This window comes from Psittacula echo (assembly GCF_963264785.1).
Source record: "Psittacula echo genome assembly, chromosome: 4".
In the NCBI taxonomy this organism is placed as follows: Eukaryota; Metazoa; Chordata; class Aves; order Psittaciformes; family Psittacidae; genus Psittacula; species Psittacula echo.
In genome coordinates this window covers 5193328-5216288 of record NC_137738.1, presented here as the reverse complement: position 1 = coordinate 5216288, position 22961 = coordinate 5193328, and the positions used below count along the sequence as shown (strand labels likewise).

The 22961-nt window shown below is 37.5% G+C and overlaps 1 protein-coding gene across 1 annotated transcript in view; it reads right to left on the bottom strand.

Annotated features, from left to right (window-relative positions):
- Positions 1 to 22961, bottom strand: part of SRBD1 (S1 RNA binding domain 1) — a gene marked incomplete at its 3' end in the record, with an annotated part of 117845 nt that overhangs the window by 31298 nt on the left and 63586 nt on the right. Inside the window, exon 16 of the mRNA XM_080616545.1 lies at positions 18543 to 18625. Coding sequence (XP_080472671.1) covers positions 18543 to 18625 — 83 coding nt within the window. The remainder of the gene's footprint in view (positions 1 to 18542; positions 18626 to 22961) is intronic.

The window sequence follows — 22961 nt, the reverse complement described above, 5'->3', positions numbered from 1 at the left end:
CCAATAGCTTAATAAAGCACCACAAATTCTGCAACCAGATTGCTATGCAAAAATTACATTATTACACAATAGCCTGAAATTTTAGCAACAAAATTCCTTTGTCACAAAGAGGAGTGTCCTAAAGAGTCCAGGTCTAGCTTTCTGTGTCTTCGGATATCGGGAATGTAAATCCACACTGGCATTTTCACACTACCGCACTTGCCCAGAATTCACTGTCATTTCTAACTGATCCAAAGGTTTCATAAAGCATTCGTATCTTTAAATCATATATTAGTATATTTCCATTTGTCTTAATTATGTACCTTGCATTTTATGACTGGAAGGAAAGAAAAAAAAACGCAAAAAGCCACTCAGGAAAAAAAAAAGCCATTCTGAAAAGTCTCTCAAATTCAGGATGCAGACACTTAAAGAGATAGAAACCTTAGCACACTTCTTCCCAAAGTCTTGAAAATCTAAACCCTACAACACTTTGAGATATACAATTTATCTGGGACACTGGCTTTTCAGAAAAGATTATGGGAGAGGCACAGTGGCTTACTAAATAGAGCTGGAAAATTATATGGTACCTAGTAACAGCAACATTGGATCAGATCTCAGGATGTGATAAAACAGAGAGACAGTCTAATGACGTGTACACAGAGGGAAGGAATGCTATGAAAATAAAGACAAGGACATACTATACACACACTTCAGGTCAAAATCTGTACCATTACCCTTCTTGCCCACACTTATAAGTGTTTTCACCAAAATACCTGTGTTCTTTAACAGCGATATTCAGAGTAAACAATGGCCATCAGTTAAGTAAGGAAAAGGTATGGCAAAACCAGATTTACATGAGATGCCCCTAACACATTCATTCATTCATCGTAACATACATACAGAACATCCATCAACATGGCTCTACAACACCACAGACAGAAGCAGCTGCAGAGACAGAAGACAGCAAGCAACCCTGCCAACTTACATTTTGAGAAGACAACACTGAGCGCATGTTCAGGAATGCTGCTTTAGAACAGCCTTAATAAAGATTAAAAGTAGCCTTTTTATATTATATTTTAGGAATAAATGTGACTCATCTTTTCAGCTGAAAAGAAAGAAACTTAGGAGAACATAATGGAAATAACATTGCTATAATTTCCTCCCTCCAGTTCGTCAATATATAGTTGCATCCATCAGTCCAATCAAATGAAGGACAATTAGACAACAGGAATAAAAGGGGGGAGGGGGGAGGAAGACAACAACCCAAACAGATGGGGAGGGTTTAAACACTTAGAATGTCCAGATTATCAGCCCACCTACTTTGAAGTTTCATGATGTCTCAATTTATGCTAAACTTAAGGGAGAAAACAGCTAAAAGAATCTTCGTTCACAGAAGCATTTCTATACTGGTTGAGGAGGCCAAATTGAAATAAAGTATCGTAACTTAAACCAGTGAATTAGAGGGGGGGAAAAGCGTTACAAGGCTGCTCACTTGTTCTGCGCAGAGAAATGTGGCAAAAAAAGTCCAGGCTCACCAAAGAATATTTTCTCTGTAATACTAACATACAGTACTTACACCATTGCAAATAAGCATAACAGTTGCTCTTGTAAAACGAGTGAGTTTGAAGACCCTTATATGTTTATCTGGTGGAAATTTATGTTTTCCTTAAAGTTTTATTTTGCAATTCAAGATTTCTGTGACAGCAAATCCTTCTAGCGTTTCAACCCTTACCTTATTGATAAACATTCTGTCTTAACAGATTCTTCTTTAAATAAAAAGGACACCATTTAAATTCCCATGGATATTATTGAAAATTTACCAGAAGGCTAATGAAGGAATAGCAGAAAAAGTTATCATTAAATATGTAACTAAAAAAAACCCCAAGCCAAAAACAATCAAACAGAAAGCAAGTTTTAAATGTTTAGCCCTATTGCTGGGAGAGTTGTAAGAAAAATCTGATCTCTTCTGCTTTGCATGGGAACAGTGTGAAGCAGTGGCATATTGGTTAGCGTCTCCTGCTCTCTATATCCTCCTACCCATTTTTAAATGAAGAACACTCATTTGCAATCAGTGACTCATGAAAATAATGTTTTCCTATAGAAAATGACAAAGAAAACAGCATTTCAAAATGATAACCACGTTCCTCTGCATCCAACAGGACAGTAGTTATTTACCTGTACCCCTTGGACTTCCAAGTGAAGTTCAAGGTCCCTCTGCATTTTGCAGTTTGGGTCAGACTTCACAACAGCTCAACTTTCCTTTGAAAGACTCCCATGTTTGGTCTGTTTCAGAATGAAATCTGCTTGCCCTTAGGGCCTGCTAGAGTTAAAGGGCAAAATCCTGACTCCATTTAAAGTCAGTGGGCAGTTTGCCATTTAATTCAATTGGTCTAGTATTTCACAGTGACCTTAAGGGTATACCAGAAAGCTTGTACCCTGTATCCTGCCTTTGCTTGGAGGAATAGCGGTGGTGTGTATTAGTTTTTAACAGTAACATCTGGGTGGCAACTAAGATGCTTTCGCTTTTACTTTGAAAGCTCACATGAAGCTTGCAGGCATTCAGACAAAATTATGGGATAGAACTGTCAACATTGGTTCATTGACATGAAATTTGTCTTCTGGTTGGTACTTGAAAATTTATTTTAACATTTAGAAAACTACAGAACGGGCATCTGAGAAAAGAGTCACTAAGTCTAGATAATGTTGAACAAAAGGATCAAGCAAAACATGTTTTATCTCACAGTAAAAACACACATGGCTTTTAATATTAACCAAAATGTGGCTGTACCAGTGCCATATCACAGGTGACTAAGGAGACATTTACGAAGTCAGCATAAGGAGGATGTATTTCACATTACTATCTCAGCACCCTAAGCAGACTACAGTGGCATGGGGTTGAATGAGTATATCAATTTGTGTATCACCAGGGGTAGGTGCAAATATACAGAGAAAGTTTTATAAAAGCAATTAGCCAGCTAAGAAAACAGCTGATGAGAATTTTTAACTATTGTATGCAGAAAACACATTTTTTAATCTATCAGCAGCTCAACAATGAGCAATCACTTGTAATAAATGACGCTATTACCTCCTTTATAGAACAAACCTCAAATTCTCCCTCATCCAAATCACATGAATTTACTCCTACAGGACTGTACAAATTAACCTGTGGAATACCCCAAATATTTCCCATGCTTTATTTCTCACACTTGAATGAAATAACAGTAGGCATCAGTGATGGATACCAGCATGCTTGGATCTCTAATTTTTTCAGTTCCCTCATGCAAATAGTAATCCATTTCAAAGTTACAAATGCTCCTCTTCCTTCTCAGCTAACGTATATGGGTACTTTTATATCCTTATCTAAAAGCTCGGCAAGAAACGCAGAGCATAACTGATTTTGCATGTCTCTCTCTCCCATGTTCAACATTCTAGCATAAAATTAAAGACCAACTCAGTAAAGATGAGGGCAGGATAATTGTGTTTCTGCTTTTGCAGTTCTTGACTAGAAATGAAACAGTAATCATTGCTCAGAAAATCTGTTAATACTTTAAGCTTGCCCTCACACCCAAAACTTCCGAAATAAATAGTAATAAAGGCAGCAGTCACTTTTATGACAGGCACTGTAGTACTTGTAGAGTCATTAAAGCATATTTTTTACTTATTTTCAGCATGTAAAATGATGACAAAAAAATACAGTCCATCACTCATATTATGGAAGCGCAACCCCGCACAACCTGCTAGCCCAGAAGAGGGAGAAATAAGGAGAACACCAATTAACCCAATTACTGACAGAGAAGATCTCAGGATGAGTACCTATCAGGTCAGGTTCAAAAACACATCAGAAGAACCAGTGTTAAAAAAACAGAGAAGAAAAACGAAAGAAGAAAAAGCTCGTGCTCCCTGTGCTGAGCAGCACTATTAAATTCAGATGCAGGGTTGTGTTTAGGTTGGACAGGCCCCAACAGTAGAACAAAGTCAGTCTGTCTTAGTACCATAACCAAATTCTACAAGTTAACAGCTTTTCATGAAAAGCTGCCATTTCAGAATGTCAATCAAACCTGAATATAAGTGGGAACTCCTGCAGAAATAACCAGCTGCAGGTTTGAAAAACATTTTTCACTGAAAGTGGAAACACAAAAGATGTTTGAATGAGATCTCTTTTCATTCCTGTAACTGTAGACGGTCATTTTCACAACATCAAGGACAAAAACAGAAGACAAAATTGCAAATAACGTCTTGAAAGAACCATTTGCAGGGGTGATGAATGATCCAAGTTACAAATGACAGAATTATTGGCAAATGGAAACTCATTAATATGAAAAAGCTTCTCTTATAAGATTGCAGTTTGTCTCCACTTTTTCTCATTGCATCTGAATGATTAGGCTGTACGTATTAATTTCAATCCGTGTTTAATATTCACTTTCTCACCTTGAAGCATCAGCTTGCACCAAGAGCATCTGACTTGCAATAAAAGTAGTATGCCTTTATGGAGGTTTAGGTATTTATTAAACAAAAGAAATAGTCTCAGTTAATCAAAATGCAGATTCTAAGAGGACAAAGTTAAAATTTATAATCTACCCCACTGAAATAACTCCAGTTTCCCAATTCAGTTCTGTACATCTAAATGCAAAGCATATTTACTCAATAAACCAAAGGAAAATATTATTTATATGAGCGTACACTATAATGGAAAAGCTTACCAATATCTCTTTGGCCACATTCTTCTTTCTAAAGAATATAGCAGTAAAAAATCTCTAAAAAAAAAAATGCACACTGTCTGTAAAATGAGTTTGCTGTCCAAATGCCAGCTTCATCAATTTCTTGTTCAACCACCGAACTGATGCAGCAGTGATTTATTTCACAAATCACTACATTCATTGCCATGAATGAAATTTAGCCAACAGGGAGGCTTGCTGAAGAGTTACCAGTAGTTAAAAGATTTCTCCCCACCCCAAAAAGTAACACCTGTACTTGAGCATCAACATTCAAAAGGTAGCTCTTATTATAAGTAAGTATTAAGAATAATAAAGATAATTGCGCAACAGATGAACACCTCAGCACGTCCAAAGTTTAGAGTATTAACAGAGAAATACTGCCTTATACGTATTTACCTCCTTCCCAGCGTGACTATCACTGACTACGATCATCATGCGAACGGGATAACATTAACTCTTTTGAGTAACACCACCTTTTTCAGTTATGCTCTTCATCAAAGCAAAAACACATTTAGGAGTTACATCAAATTAACGAATTAGGGGGAGATAAAACAGCACAGTTATATTGCATACAGTTGAACACATTTAAGACTTATAAGTCTGAACAGTTATCAAAGTTGGAAAATCACAAATACGATTCTTTAGCAGTATTTGCTGAAAATTAAGATGCCACACAAAACTCGCACAACTCACCCCTATAGCCTCACTGTGCTATCAGTTACATCACACAGTCTTGCACTGAAGCACTGTTTTCTATAACATACATTAATTTCTGATATCTAACCTCTTAACCTTCATATTCTCTCAAGCTACATTTCTCTAGCTGCAGCCTGCAGCACACTAACAAGGTTACCTGAGATTTTTTTCTCGCACTCAAACTTCACTTTAGTAGAATCAAAGCAGTAGTTTATTAATAACGCTCCCAACAAGAAGAGAAAAATATAGTGAGATTTTTCATCACTAGTTCTTGTTCTTAGCACTTAGTATCACCAGCATTTGTTTTTAAGTAAGCTGGAGTGTATATATATATATATATACATATATATATATGTAGTCTACTCTCAGGTTTTGGGGATGAATAATTAGCTGTATGAAGAAATAGCTGAAGTAAGATTAACTTGACCACGAAATGTTGCTACCAAAGTATTTAAAAACCGAGACTGAAAAAAAGGAAAGAAGGAAAGAAACAAACTGTGCCAAACCTAGTGCCTTAGCAAGCTGAGTCCTTTCTGAACATTCCCAAAAGCATAAGGTTTCCTATTTACTTCAGGAAACAGCTTACAAGTCAAAACGTGCTGGAGATTTTTTCATTTTGTTTTGTTTCGAGCTGCCAATTGTTAGTCAAGATTACTACTCATTTTACAGGAGTGTTAAGAATGCAAATAGTTAACAGTAGTATAAACTATATACTTAGTTTAAGTTTGAACGTCTAAAACTATTACACACTGCATTCATCTGCATTCCCTGTTTATGGGAATGAAATATGTAGTCATTTGAAGTCCACAATATGTATACTGTGTTTGTAATAACTGCAGATTTTACAAGCACATTATTCTTTCCATTAGGATTAAAACCTCACCGAATAGCAATTTGTGAAAGAATTCTAGCAGGGCCCTGAGCCCAGAACTCTGACCTCTGATGAGATGCTTGGCAGCAACAAACTCTAGGTCTAAGCAAAACATCTGGTTTGAGTTAGACTTCCTGAAAAAATAGCCCCTGTACTGGGGAAACTGGTATTCACTCAGCTTTGTCTGTACACTTTGACTGACTACAACACTGTTGCAGGGGGAAAAAAAGGGAAAAGCTTTGCCAGAATGCACGTCAATCACTGCAGACTTCTTGGTGGCCTCCAAAGAGCCAGGCACTTATAGTAGGAGACACTGTACGCATTTGTTCATGCTCCTTGGGCTTTTTTGCTATTGTACTTCATAGCTCAATTTTTATTTTTCAGAGTTAGTGCCAACTCAGAATTGTCTCATCCAAAGCTGCAGTTGAGCTCAAAAATACATATTTTGCCTGCAGAAATAGTTTCTGCAATTTTTTTTGTTTAAACAATAATTATTTTAACTTCATTTTTCTCGCAAATTTAGACAATCACTGTCACCGTAAAATGAATGGGAATATTCCCAAAAGAAACAAACTCTCACTGCCAAGAAATTTGTAAGAACAGCACAGCTTTTGGTTGGCTCTCAAATTTTTTCATACACAAGACCTTTTTTAAGTACATTACATGGGTGACAGTACCACAGAGGGGTGACTGAACAAGAATGCTGATACACAGGACATGGTGTCCTCAGCCTGCTGCTCGTATGTGTAATCACCACGAGCTCCTACAAAAGAAAGCTAAGAAAGGATAGAACTGCTGCTGCTTCTCATTTTCCCAAGAGGGAAGGTACAGAGTAAGTGAAAATGAAGAAATTAACAACTTTTGCAGGGTTGGTAAGAGCTGCACTTTGCTAAAGCTGATAGACAGGTAAAGAAGTCATGAACATCTGGTGTGGTGGATAGGATGCTGCTTCAGCAACGCACCTGATTGTCAAGTAGAAGTACATGGCCAAACTCAGTTCACCAGACTGATGTTTTCTTTGCAGGAGATTTTGTATGTTTAGATATTACAGTGAAGCCTTTTGAAAGTAACTAAGCCATAATAATGAAACCGCTAGCAATACCTACTGAAACCTATTACGTTAACAGACACACAGAGCAGCATTACATTTCTTATGCAGAGCCAGGAAACTCAAAATAACTGAATTTGAAACTAACAGATCCAGATTTTAATGGAGATCTCTGTCAACACGTTCATTGATGTTGCACATATATGTATGTGTATGTCAGACTGTATGAGAGATGCATGATCATATTTATCTGTACAAAATTTTTCTACATACAGATGAATTTACCTTTGCGGGCATTATTAGCAAGACCCAATTTTATTAGTAGAAATCTTTTCTGTACACTCTCTACTTGATAAAAACGTATTGCGGTGAAAAAAGCATGTGAAAAAGTATTTTCTTCCATCTACGGTGCTATTTTACACAAGCCTGCCATACGACTGTATATTGTCAATGCACTCAGAGTTTATTTTCTTCCTCTGATTGCTAATGCAATAATATTTTTATGCCTGATCTAGCAGTAACTTGACACTGGAATTAAATGTCAATTTCTACTTTCCACCCCCAAAATTCTAAATTAAATGCTACTGATACCGACCCCCTGCATTCGGGCAAAAATGCAGCCACCAGCCCACAAAGGGACATTTATAAAATAAGCCTTGCTTGTTTGAACTGCAACACTGCCATCACTGGAGGACTTAAATAAATAAAAATAAACCAAAGTAATAAACACCATGTTTTATGGAGCTGCACAGAAAAGAAAAAGAAAGGGGAAAAGAAAGAGAAGCTCTCCTGGCAAACTTGAATGATCAGACTTCAAAGCTGTCTCTCTCATTCTGGAAGACTTGTGGCCCACACTACTCAATGCCATTTCTGAAGGACCATCAGCTGTGGGCAGCAGGGCCACCCACACAAGTGTCCGCACTGCCCTTCAGCACTGCAACCAGCTGCCCTTGCACACACGAGAAGATAGGAGACAAATCAAAGCTCCAAATTAAGTCAACTTAGAAATTTCTGAGCACAACGGGAATAATGTGTCACCTAATAACAGCCCAAGCAGCATAATGCACATTGAACAAAATCTGCCTGTAGACCAAGGCTTCGCAATATGTATGTTCACCGACGAGCTAAATGTTTCTACACGATGGCATTCCACAGTGGCCATGTTATCCAAATGTCTAATGTAAAACAAATTTGTTTTTATTTTTTTTAAAAAAATAATTCACATCTGTCCATAGACTTTAGTGTTCTGGAAGACTGAACACAATTTTAGAATCATCATCGTCAGCTGGTTGACAGCAATAAAGACAACATTCACTTTAAATAACCCTGAATTATATACAGTTGAGTAAATGTGAATTTGTTTTGCTTTAAGGTCTTCCAAAGTTGAGGCCAACATGCTGAACAAAAATATTAAACTATCTATAACCCTGTGTCAACATATGATGCTACTGGGAATGGTAAGTGAATTAATTTTCCAAGGAAAATTAATTACTTATGACTTACAGTTGTAAAAGCAAACAACGTAACTCTGGATTAGGGCACATTTAATTTCTGTTTGGAGTAGCGATTAAATTAATTTCATATAATTCATGGTATGTAATGGAAAGCAGAACAAAGATGAAATCTTAGACAATGACTGACACAGAAAAAAAAGGGTATATTTATGTTCCTGACACAAAAATAAAGGTCACAGATATTAATCACCATTTAGCGAAACACGACTTTAGTTTCTAAAATGATTTTTTTCAAGTCTGTTTATTAGGAAAAAGTGTTATTAGCAAGATAAAAATCTAAAAAGCAACAAATGACAAAACATAGGAGAAATCTTGCATGTTGTATGGTCTTTTAGTGAAGAGACTACAATTTTCAGTAGTATCTGTTGAATGACATACATGTCAAAAATATTACGAGGAAGAGCAACACTAGCTTAAATTCATCCCACATTAATTCAAGTTCATCTTTAAAGAAGAGAGGAAAAAATTGATCACAGGCCCAATGTTTAAAACATGTACACTAACACCACACCACAACTTAAAACAAAGCATATGATTTTTATTCACTTAGATTTTATAGCAAACAGAAACTGAGAAAAATTAATCCATAGCTCAAGTGAACCTATGAAAGAGTTCTTACAGCATCCCATAACTTGATATTTGTTCAATATAAGTTAGAATAATTATGTATTTCAGTGAAAAACAGCAGGTTCTTACTTTATATATCAATAGAACCATACACACTAACAAATCATTTACAGGTTTAAAATACCATAACAATTTTAATTGCCACTTATAGTCTCCTACTGAAGGTGAAGACAAAGTTATTGCTGATTCCAGACTTTCAGATATCAACAGCTGCTGTGCTATGAACTCATGTGGAATCACTCAAAAATACCAAAATACTAGTATTTTTCCTTATGAGCCAAATGAATATACTGTTAACTCACGAAACCAAAACAACAGATGCAACAGATGACCGCTGCACAGCAAGCAGTGACTATGGAATTTCACTAACAAATAATATTTACATTCATGATGTTTAAATTGACCCCCCACGCACATTCAAAGCAATGTGATTCACATCCCCACTGCCACTTTTACCTGACTTTGGACACTGAAGAGATACTTTTACTATGGTCATAGCTTAATCAGTTTTATCGTCATAATATTTGCATTAAAATCTGACAACAATTCATAACATAGCATCTTAGAGATGAACTTACTCCACATAAAAGGTGAATGCTTGAGCCTGAAACAATTTCACAGCACAAAGATCATATCATGGATAGATACGGCCTAGAGTAATCTGCGGCTCTCTGGCTGATTTTTACTGTAGTATTTTAAAGACTTTTTCAAAACCATAAAGTACTTAAGTTATAAAAAAAACCTGAAACCCAGATGAGAGGAGATGAACAATTTTTCAATGCTAAAATTGCGTATTTTTGCCTAAGGTTATTAAACACTTGAAACGTAAACAGGAAACCCAACAGCATCTCACACATTTCGGAAGCTGTTCTGTCAAAATACTTCTGGAAAGATACAGACTTTTTCCTCTTTCCTGTTGCAGCTTTTAGACAACAAAGTGTTTCCAAACTGACGCACAGAGAAGCCGTAGCAAGCTGACTTGCAGGATTCCAGCCTCGCGATTCCCATTTTGCACCTCTTGCCACTTGGCTCCCACGTCAGAAGTCGTCTCTCAGAAGAGTTTGTATCTGCCTGGCTGCATCATAACTCCGCTTGCCTGTGTTTCAACTAGCTCTAGTACTTTTAGACAGATGCAAAAAGAACAACCCAGTTTGCACAGAGGGTACCCTGTACCCGAGTGATTCTGCTCAGCAGCTTCTATCTGCCACTGTTGTGGTCATATGGAGTAAATATCCTTTACACCTATTGTTTTCGTGAACAATAACATACAATTCTAATGCTATTAGAGCAGAAATCACAGAGAATTTGCACCAATTCTGTTGTCACATGGCAACAAAAAACTTCCTAACTTCTGCTAAGAGAGCTGGTAATTAAGCAATCAGAAACACAGTGACAAGGGAGGGCAAATCTGGCCAGCAGCTGTTTCCTATCAACACCCTTAGATCATCCCACCTCAGTACACCAACACTTCTACTGAAGCTTCCCTACTCTTGCTAAAACCCCAGCAGCTCTGTAAAACCCCACATATGCAGATACAAACTCGAATAATAAAGAGCAGCAATGCAAGAGGGGTATTATTAGCAGTAATGTCTAAAATTTACCTGCGGTTCAGGTTACTTACAAAGGCACATCTCTGACAAGTTTTCAAATGCTGAATACAGTGCATTTTTGGTGACAGCAGTGAAAAGAGATGCAGTCCATAGGCAGCTTTGTGAGTGACATGTGCAGATGCGGTGGTGATACTGCTGTGCTCTTGCACTCTTTGTAAATACACACACACACATTTTCCCTCATTGCCTTAAAGGGGCAGCATTTCACCTCCCTAAGCTGGCACATTTACTTGGAGATAAATATATACAGTGTCCTAGCTAACATAACTAATAACACAACTATTATCTCCTTTCTCTATCCCATTGTTTTGTCATAACTGGCCATAATAGACTAGTAAAAGTATATCGTGCTTTGCTGGCAGGACAGCTGATTTCTCTTTGCCAGCCAGAGAATAGGTAGACACAACCCGAGAGACTCTGCCAAATTACAGGATATATGAACCATCCTTGGCAGCCAGAGAAACTGCTGCTGCAGCTTAAATTACACAAATTTGCCAGAGGTGTAACTTATTTGGAAAGGAATCTTGACTTTTGCACACCTACTTCATGGGAATGGGGAAGCATCCAAAAACCATTACGGGGTGATTACCTCCCCCTGACAAAGCTGTCTGCAAAGATTTTGCTCCCGTGGATGTCAGATGGCTTGGTTCACAGGGCTTTACTTTTCAAAATGAAAAGCACCTAATTTACCCTAAAAAGGATGTTGGGCAAAAAACATGTATGATTGTTGCTCGCTTTCCTCATAGAGCTAATGCTTCACCACTACTACATGACCATTAAAGATTCCGTAAGTTCCTGGTGTTAAAAATCCTGCATTAAGCACGAACATATTCACCAGCCTACAAATCCATTTTAACAGAATACACTTCTTCCCTACTGACAAGACACTGGGGGTTTTTTTGCCTGCCCTTAACAATATTTTACAGGTAAAGCCACCACATCCCATCTGTTGAAAATGTTTTTGTGCACCTTAAAACTTTGAGTACTCCTTTCCCTTTTCCACAAATTTCAAAGCAAGCAACCCCTTGTAGTATGCTGCAAAATCACTGGGTGACAACAGCCTCTTTGCAGGGACTACAGGTTAACACGAGGGGTTTAAGTTTCCTTTATTGAGGAACAGAGTTAAGAGCACTGTGAAATATTATCCCACATGTCCCTGTCTTTCAAGTCCCAGTCAGTTTGTTCAGAGACAAGATGTAATACCAAAGGAGCCCAGAATTTGTACAGTTACTACCATAAATGCTTATATTTACAATAATAGTGACATACCCTTTAGTCTATGTTGTTTAGGGTTTTTTTTGACATCAGAACAGTCAGTTTCTCTAATGATACCCTACAGTTTCAGTGCTCCAGTCCACTAGTGTATTTCCTACTATTATAAGGTTATGGGTACACTCATAATTAACTGGTTGCCATATACTGCCAAAAAGTGATATACATTCATTAATAAATGGTTTGATTACTGTGAGATATACAGAACTGAGCACTGGTATCTGTAGATACCTAGTGTTTAATCAAAGGTTCTTTTTACACAACCATTTCAATTAGAGTATGGAAAACCAAGCTCACAAAACTGCAATTTTCTCATCAGAGGTTCAGTTCTCTGCCTAACTATATGCATAAATTCAGTGCAGTAATACAGAAGGAATGCCAAAGCATTTTGTAGACAGGCTGGTCAACTGGGTGTTGAAACCTGCAACCTACAGTTCTGACCAGCAAACAACATTCCTGCTGAACTGAGTTTCCGCAGGAGCTACGCGAATCACGCAATATAAAGCGCTGCTCACCTAATAAGACATCCCAATTTCTTAACCAGAAAAATAGAAGCTGTAAACTCACACAAATTTGTTTTAATAAACCTAACAAAGCAAGCTCAAGTTTGAGGTTATTCTGACAATGGCACCTCAGAGATTTAAAAAAGACGCTCTTGCACCTCGTATGTCATCATATTCTCACATCATGCATGAGTGATTCTCTTACGCTATCCAAGTAACACACCTAACTACTCATAAACCCTATGGGTCAATTAACCCCCACTCCCCAAGAAAAGTGAAATAAAGTTCTTAAATAGTCAGTGAAAAACGCATATTTCTGACTGGAAAAATCAGCCAGCTCCAATACTTTGGTCAATGTTATTAAAAGCATACTACACGAAGGATATATAACCAAAATCAGACAGCAAGAAGAATACAAAGTCTTTTATATTTTACCATGAAAAACTGTGCATTTATTTTATGGAAAAATGAAGACAAAGATCTTCTTAAAGCACACAATGATTCTTTGCAATGGCCAATGTTGAATATAAAAACTCTTGTTTGCAATCGCTAACTCATAGATTTTGTTAGAAGCTTCCTATTTAAACACTAATTTTAAAGTCTCCACTAGAAGAGAAACAATATGACATACAGTTCACACAAAATATTGGTTTAGATAGTAAAGAAATATATCTAAAGCTGTTAAGCCTCAGAATAGCTTAAATAAATCTACGAAATTACCTTTGCTTGAGTTTTCTAAGAACATGCTGCAGGGCTAAGGACAAACCAGCTCTTCTTGAAGGAAAGGCAAGAAATAGAAATAATGTATAGGCTTGTTCAACCTAAAATTGTATTAGGCTGACCCAAGTGTACTCTTGTACTTAGAGATATCCTTGAGGTCCCTTTGATCCCTGCGTTTCTAAAATGTTGCTAGAGTTCACCTTCCAAGTGTCTCCAAATTTGGTAACTATTAAGCATTAAATATATGGTCAGTTTGCCCCAAGTAAATAATATGCATATAATAGGCTTTCAGAATAATAAAATTTATAAGTGATACTACTGCCAAAAATGAGGTTAACAACACATCTTTCTAATACCTATCCTGTCACACAGACACCCAACTGGAGATTTAGAACGACTTGAAAGTGGTGATGCCATTCACATACATTGAGGGAGGAAGATGATGATTAAAGAATGCAACAAACTAAAGGGACTGCATGCGGTTTTAGCCATGTGCAGGAGAGGCAGGTAACATCCTTCCACCACTGTCAACCAGTTCCCCCTCATCAGCATAAGTATGGTTTGGCACTGAAGCAGGGAAGGAAGGCTGCAAGCAGGGATGCCATGCGATGGCAGAAAGCATTTTACACAGCCTTCTTGAGCAAGGGAAAAACCTCCTTCCTTTCACACAGGAACTGAGATAAGACTTCAGTGAGCTGCCTCACTATTTATTAACCAGCTGGCTGTAAATTTTAAACTGGTTTATATCTGCAATACCATAACTAAGACAGAACTGGTTCAATTCAGAAGGAAACATATCCAATTAAAAGTGTTCCCTAAAGCTGCATTGACATTTAATTAAACATACTCATCTTTTTGGGGAAAAACCCAAGCCTAAAAGGCATATCAAATTACAATTGAAATAATACAATGTCCTAAAGGTGATAATTAAACACAAAATTGACACACTTTAGTGAGAGGAACACATGGAGGAAAAAGGACAAGAGGGACAGAAAAGGCATTTCCAAATTTCATTATTATTAGGCATTCTGATTGGGCTTTATTGAAGCTCTCCTTTGATCAGGACCTTCCAAGAATTGTATAGAAAATGAACCAGGAATTAGCTCAGCCATTTTTTTTTTCCCTGAAGGAACTGCTACTTCAGAGTACTGTTTACAGATTCTATTTATTTGACAGAGAATACCCCGGCTACATCTGGAATCAAGTATCCTCCCACTTCAGAGGTTAAAACCTAAGTATTCTTTTGGGATGTTAATTTTCCAAATGTGTTAAAGAGTGAAGATGTTACCATGGACAAAAATACACCATGGAGGTCTTTGTCTCCAAAACTTATATAGACCACGACAAGGAAGTTGCTTTCTCAAGATCAGATACAGTGTCCAATTTTTTATGTTATTCATGACTCATCAAAAATTCTGATCCTTCAAAACAAGCTACATATTTTGTTCTTAGGCTACAAGTGAGTTTGAGCTCCAGCTAGCTCTTTCCCTAGAGGTTACTGTTTCTTTAGCATCCAGGGCTTTTGCATATAAAATGAACAGCAGAAAACCAACCTAACTTAACATAGCCCATTAGCATTATTTCTCCTTGCTCTGCCTTATAATATGGATTCAAGTTTTGACTTTTAAGAAGTTTGTTAATTTAATTCTCCTTTCACTTGAGGCTATTTATCTTTGATGGGGACTAGCAGACAGAGTGTTTATGCTAATGCTGTTTTCCTCTCCTATGAAAAGTTGGGGTTTTATTTGAGAGGAAGGAATTCTTTTTTCTTCTTTAGGCATCTTTTTTTTAACTTTCTAGTCATTTTCTTTGCTCTGGAATTCAATTCCCTAACCGCAATCTTTGTGAAGCAGCTTTGTTCTCAGCTCTTATCTACATCTTCCAAGATCATTACAACTGTTGTGGTAATTCATCAGCCAAAGTTCAGTTTGCAGTTTTCTAAAGTCTCGGGCCACTAACTGCTTCTTCCCCGATAGGAATTTAGCTTTGAACTGGCATGGGGAGGTGGCAAGGCAAACATATTCTGTATCAGACAGAGCCTGTGCATCATCTTCATGTACAACTACAGAAGAAATCATAGTAATATGGCCTGAAGGTGATAAATTAATTTTGGCTAGGTTCCTGTCTGGGAGGAAAGAACAATTTTCCTAATGAGATAAAGATGAAGGAAGACAAGGACCTTCAGGCAACTGGAATTTAGTCTGAGAGAGGCCCTAATAAATCAGATTGTGCTTCTCTTTGTTTAAGGAAGTACCTGTTAGGAGATCCGGGGCCTGTTTATTTTTCTCTGACAATCCTGATTTTCTTGGTAGTGCACAAACTCAGTCCTAACTTGAAATGAGAATAAAAGCAGGTGGTCAAGTACAAGTCCCAGTTGTTTTTTTGATCATCTAAAATAACTAAACACAAATTCTAACTGATGAGGCACAATTTACAGAGATGTCCTGCTACCTGGAAACCCGTATTTCCATAGCTAAAGCATCCAAATGATCAGATTTGCTAGGTGAATTTGCACTAGAAAAATTAGAAAGCAGCAATATTCTTGCAAATATGCATGTGAAGTACCAAGAGGCCAGATGGGAGGAATCCAAAATCCCATGGAAGCAGCAGCTACAGAAGATGCAGCCCCTTCGCAGAGTACTCTTGGGGAAGCCCACACACACTCCACAGACATCGAGAAAGCTCATATTGCGAGCAGCAAATTTAACACACACAACTACTTGACTTTCCTTTAGTATTACTGATAGCAGTAGCAGCTCCTGGCCAAGGGGGTCACTCAGCTGATCATACAATGTTCGCAGGCCACAGTCCCATAACAAAAGCTACAGCCTTCAAACAGGCAGGTTTTGCTTCACCGGTTTAGTTAACCTCTGAGGAAAAGACTCCCAGAAGAGACAGAAAAGTTAATGTCTCTGCCATTGTCTTTCACATAGACTGGGCCCTCTGGCTACCTTAAACTGATGGAAAGGCCATGCCCTCAAGTCCATCAAAACTCAGGCTGCTGCGAAAGCAGTAGCCCCAGCTCCACTCCTCCCCAACCTATGCATTGCCATCCCTCCCTTAGGCCAACCCAGGACATCACATAGCCATTACCAGCACCAGAATAGGATTGGGGCACTTGGGTAGGAGTAGCAAAAAAACCAGCACCGCCCCTTCAGGGAGCTTGTGCTTTGATCAACGTGCAGTGAATATGCAATCATTCCTCAAGAAACCACCATACTTATTGTGCTATATGGCTTCCACGGTCACTGGCAGCAGCATACAGTCCAAGCCTGCCTCTGCCTAAAGAGGCAGAGACTGAGTGCAGGACTGATCTCTCTCCGTCCTTCAGGACAAGAAGGGCAAAACCTGGATTTGTCAGATTCTTAAATACTGATTTCAGGGTGTTTAAGGAATAGGTTTATAATTACAGTGGACTAAGAAAGCAACCACCTTCGTGAAAAGCCTGGTACATCTTTGATCTAGACTACACATTACATATTTTATCCCAGAAATTAATTAAAGACGCCATAGCAAGCAACTTAGATTATAAATTAAAATGTAATAAACCATTTCAAATTGTCTTGGATAGCATAAAATTCTGTACCTGATATTCTCCTTACCTGAGGGATTATATCAGTTATTATTGGAATCGGTTTTGAAAAATTTTGTTTAAAAACCCACCTTCTTCTCAATGTGTTGAGATTATGGTTTTTTGTGTTAAATACTTTTTTCCTTAAAACAAGGCCCAACAAGTATTTGTACCATTTTCCATTATTGTTTTCATCGCTGCTATTGTTACAAATAAAAGCAGTGGGTCTCCACAAGTGAGGAAACCAGCTATGCTTCAGATTGAAGCTCCTCTTTTTGCCAGATGACCACCCCCTGATTTATGGCTGCCATCATTAAAGCATGAAATCTGGATGTATACGTTAAAGAAACATACAGTGTTTCAGTCCTTCAATCTAATTTTCCTCAAAAGCTATGGTACCACTCATACTGAAAGATTAATTATATTAATTAGTTATACCGCTAAGCTTTTCAGTTAGCAAGCAACATGAGTACATTTTATAGTCTGTGGCAACAGAAGCAGGTCTTGCAAAAGCAGTACTGAGCACTGCCTTAACCAACTAAAACGCAGACCTGTGTTCTTTCAAATAAAACAAGGTATACGCTTCCTTGAAATTTTTCATAGGACCTTTCCGTAGCAGTAAAGGATTCTAGGCTAAGATTTGCATTCTGTCCAATCCTAACTCTCATGCGCTAACCCTAAAGCAGAGATCCAGACAGTTCCATGCTTTCCATTCTGAATTCTGCTCCAGACTTTCAAATTTACTTAATTATTTACATTGTATAGATTCAAATACACGTGCTGAATTTTTCCTTTTTTTACTTCTCTATCTTGGACGTAAGGACACACATAAACGCTTTCCTGAATCAACGCCAACATGCTATAAAATGACTTATGTACCACTTCTCAATATCATTCACTTTGTAAGGACACTTTGAAGGCAGGAATTACTTTGCAGAAATAACCTACAAAAATGTATGAGTGGTCAAACGTTTTCCAATTCAGCTTCAGTAAATGAAAAACTTCAAACCAGATGCTTTTATTACATACTTCTAAGAAGGAATGCACCTAATAGTACAAATTAATGGCTTCTAAATGGAGGATCGATATCTCATTGTATTTTACACAAAGAGCTAAAACCCCATTGCTGTAACAATACAAAAAAGAGAAAGCTTTACAGATCAGGTTACCTGTCTGATTTGATGTTTTTAATAGACTATATGTCTGGCTACAGCTATTTCAGTCTCAATCACAATCGTTAAAAGCAGAGATTAAAAAAAGAGGCAGTTTATGTCTTCTAGTATTTACTACCATTCTATCAACTCTACAAATGTCTTTTAAAGGACACGTAACTAGTTGACAATTATAAAGCAGCATCTTGGTGTTGCTCTGTATCATGATAGATTACTTAAGATTAAATAATACGTATTATCTTACCTGATACATTCCAACTCCTATGTGTTTGGGCTCAATTTTCACTAGTTCAGCTAATGGGTCTTGGACACGTCTAGCTATGGAAACTGAAAAATAGAATTAGAAAACAACTATGGGTTTTACCTGAAAAATCAGAATCATGTGATTGCTTTAGCTTTTTTAAAAGTCTTCTACATATTTCATGTCTTATTTTAACTTTTACTTGAATAATTCAAGCAAAGATCTAAGGAGATTTCAAACTGTAATTCTGACGTTCAAAAAAGTGTTTTCAGGGCACAGAGATAATAAATAGACTGCATACACTAAATATTTCCCTTGTATCCTTCTAAAAGTACATGGAATATTAAAAATTAAACTCAGAAATATCCTTGAACCTTAAATCACAGATCTGTAGAAACAAATAAGCATTTTAAAAAAGAATGGAGTAACTGTTCACAGACTTGCTTATTTGATATAGTATTTCATCAAGGTATGGATTATATACTTATATATATTTATCTAATTCAACCATAAAATTCAGTGTTCACTTGGAAAACAGTTCTTAGAGTTTACCAAACTGTGTACCAAAACACATCAATTTGCTATCATTGTTATAACCATGTTTAAAAAAAAATAAAGGCCATTTCCAACATTTCTGGTGCCATTAAAAGCACATGGCAAGAACACTTGGTCTCCCAAATCCAAATGTTGAATCAAGACTGCATTTTTTAAGCTTATATTTATTGAGAAACCCTTTAATTACTGAAATCTCAGAAAAAACCCCAACCTTACTTGCAAATGTCAATTCTCAGCTGTGGTTTAATTCTGCAGATACTGGGTTGCATTCAGTATTTGTGACTCTGCCCCCTCCCACGTGTATTAAACTAGAGGAGTTCTACCCTACCACTATTGCATTTATTAGCTTTTTTCTCCTGACCAAAGATAAAACAGGTTAGCTGGCTTTGCAGGTCTTAGAACACTCATTCCATCTAGTGAAGTAAACACTGATGGAGAACAGAAGTGCCTGGAGATACTGCAAAAGGCTTTCTCAATAAGGACCAAACGCCTTGCAAACAAACAAACAAAACAAAAATCCACACAAAACCAAAGCCCAAATCCAAAAAGCAAAAAACCACAAAAAAAAACCAAAAACAACAAAAAAATATTTCAAAACCTCCAAAACAATAACAAAACAAACAACAACAAAAAGCCAGGCCTTGTTGCAAAGACCGCTTTTCTTACCATGTGCACTTGTGCAAGAGTAAGAGAAATGGGGTGGGACAGAAGAAAGCGGTGATCCTTTATCAGCTTTCTATCTCCACCATCAGCCCCACAGCTGGCATCAGCCACTTCAAGAAATATTTCCTAATATTTATTTTACATTTAAATTCCTTTTCAAGCAGATTAAGAGAGGGTTAGAGGAACAACAGACAGGAGTCAGGAGTGAATATAGATAGATATATAGATATGCGCAGTGGTTTGGTCAACAATACATAATGTTCAAGTAGGAAAATTGGAAGTATCTCCAGTAGTCAGTAGCTGATTTTATACATTCACATGTATAAAAGTCATGAGCATGATTATGATTATCTTATATATGTATATACACGATATAAATATAATATAAAATAAATATGTATATTTATATAAATATAAATACCTAAGCATGTTTACAGAATAAGCATTGCTTAGGTTGAACAGACCATTGGAGGACAAGACATCATCTCGTCTAACATCCCGGCTGAAACAGGGTCTGCTAGAGCAGGTTGCCCAGGATCACAAAGAGTTGGGTTTTGAGTACCTCCATGTATGGAGACTCTATAACCTGCCCGAGCAATCCATTCCATTGTTTCACCATCCTGACAGTGAGTGTTTTGTTGTGTTTAGATGGAATTTGCTATGTTCCAAACTACACCGATTGCTTCTTGATCTGAAAGTGGGCACTACTGAGATGACTAAGCCTCTCTCTTCTTCATTCCTCCCATCCCACACTTATACACACTCATTAGATCCCCCTGAGCAGCCTCCTCTCCAGTCTGAACTCACAGTTCTCCTGACTTCTTGTATCAAAGGTGCTCCAGTTCCCTAAGGATCATCCTTGATGATCTTTTCCAACCTGGTTGATTCTATGATTTATCAGCTACGCAGGCTCCCCAGACCACAACTACATAGTTCATCGATTAAATGCAGCATTAGAGATTTCACTTCTAAAGATTTGCACTGCTAAATGCACAGTTAACATGAAGTTCACCGCTCGGTCATGCAAGACTTTTCATATCCTTTATTATCCATTTCAACATATGCTGACAATGGCAGTTTGCTAGATAAGCTCAGAAAGCACTGTGCTGGTGACATTTGATATGGCTGCTTCTCTGATAGAGAAGCTCTCAATTCAAAGGCAATCACATATACCTTCTTGTCAAGAAAGAAAGGATCACAAAAGGCTAACCAGTGTAAGTACATTGGTTATCAGTTACATGAGTATAGCTTACCGCAGAAATGCTTTCCTGTAACAGTAATTCATATTAATTACATTGAAATACTAGTGGTACCTATCACCTCTCACTTTACAAACAAAAGTGGAACAAAACACCAACTAAAGTATTTATCCAAACCAGAAGACATTTAAAGCAATGTATTGAATGCTTTTATGTCTATGTATAGATTCTATACTTGTCTTTCAGCAAGCTTTCTTTAACTCAGTTTCTTTTAGCTCCACTTAATGGCAAAACACATTTCAAAAGTCACATTTTAGATAAGCTGAAAGCAAATATCTCTCACTGTCCACATCTTCCTTTACTACATCTTTTAAAAATAGGCGACTACACAGATAGGTTGATACAGGAATTTTCCAAGCATAATCTTCTCTTGGGAACCTTCAATTAAAAAGTAAAATTTAGACTCTTCTTGTCATAATAGCTAGGTTGTCAATGCCGTCATATCCCTAAGAGGCTTCCAGCGGAGGCGTAGGACCTGATCCAGCAAAGCACTTCAGCACAGATGCACGTCGGTTTTCCCACCAGAACCAGCAAAACTATTCACATACATAACGTTATAGAGACATCTAAGTGCTTTCCTGGATCCGGCCTAATAGTTACCATATCAAAGCGCTAAGGTCAACTAACAGTCCGTTATATAATATTAGGGATGGGGCTCCTACAGCCAATACCAGCAGGACAGCTGATGTGCAGAATTCCCACTAAAGCTGCAGTTTTACTCCAGATCTTTTAAAATTCAAAATAAGAGAGCACAATAGTGAAAAGGCAAAAGTTGTCCACATTCTCTCTAGGCACAAATGCAGCCAAGATCAACATTTCTGTCTCTTGTCCAGGCAAAACCACTTCTTCTTTGTTACAGTACTAGCACACTGCAATAGATAGATCTTTTCTAGGGGGCAATGAGGCTTTGCTCTGGTGATTTGGTCCATGTGGCTGGACTCTCCCAATACAAGCAGAATATTGCTCTGCTTGTACCAAGAGGGCTCTGCAGAACTGCAAGGTATGCTACCATGGACCAGAGACAGTAAAACCTGATGGTCTTACATTTTCTCTTAAAAATTAAATCATTTCAGAAGGTTTTTTAATATGAAACTATTTTACACTGATGCAGGTATTGCCTAACGCTGTTTGTTTATATGCTTAAAGTACATTTTGGAACGGCTAGAAACCATGCATTTTCAGAAGACTGACAATGAAACCAGTGACACATTTGCACTTCTACAGCTATTAAGACATGCATCACTTTTGCTCAAGCAAATAGAAAACAAATCATACGATGGCACGCGTGGCAAAGACAGAAAAACAGATTTCTCAAAAGTAACCAGCAGGGCCAAACATGAAATGCTTGAGATGTCAGTCTTAAAACATGGTAGGCTAAGTAACACATGAAAAAATTCCCCACTCTGTTCAACATTAAACAGGGTATTACGATCAGAATGACACGACCCTCTTAGAATATCGCAAGAATTCCACACTGGATAGATGCAAAGCTTCAAGTTGTCAATTAAGAAGAAAACATTATTGTAATACTTGGAATGACAGTAACATATTGTGCTGCCATGCAGTAAATCCACATAAAATTTTAAAGCTTGGGGGGACAGGATGGCCTAGGTGGTCCTCTGACTTTAATGTAGATGAACTTTGCTCCAAATGCAATAAGAAATAAAGAAGGTTACAGAAAGCGTATTTCCTGAAATCCTGCCTTTGTCATTAGGTCGGTTTCTGCCATGTTGTAAGAGAGGAGGTTTAACTGTTTGCTGTCTCAATTCACTCTACACTTTGGTTATTTGACAGGACAAACCCACCGTATAGGTAAGTATGTCTGCCTGTCAGCGATGAAGTGCAATGACAGCACGGTAGGCAAAAAGCCTCCCTAAGAGTTGTCTGATCGTCATGAAAAATAAGGACTTACATTAATGTTTTGTTTCATAATGGCTAATGAGAA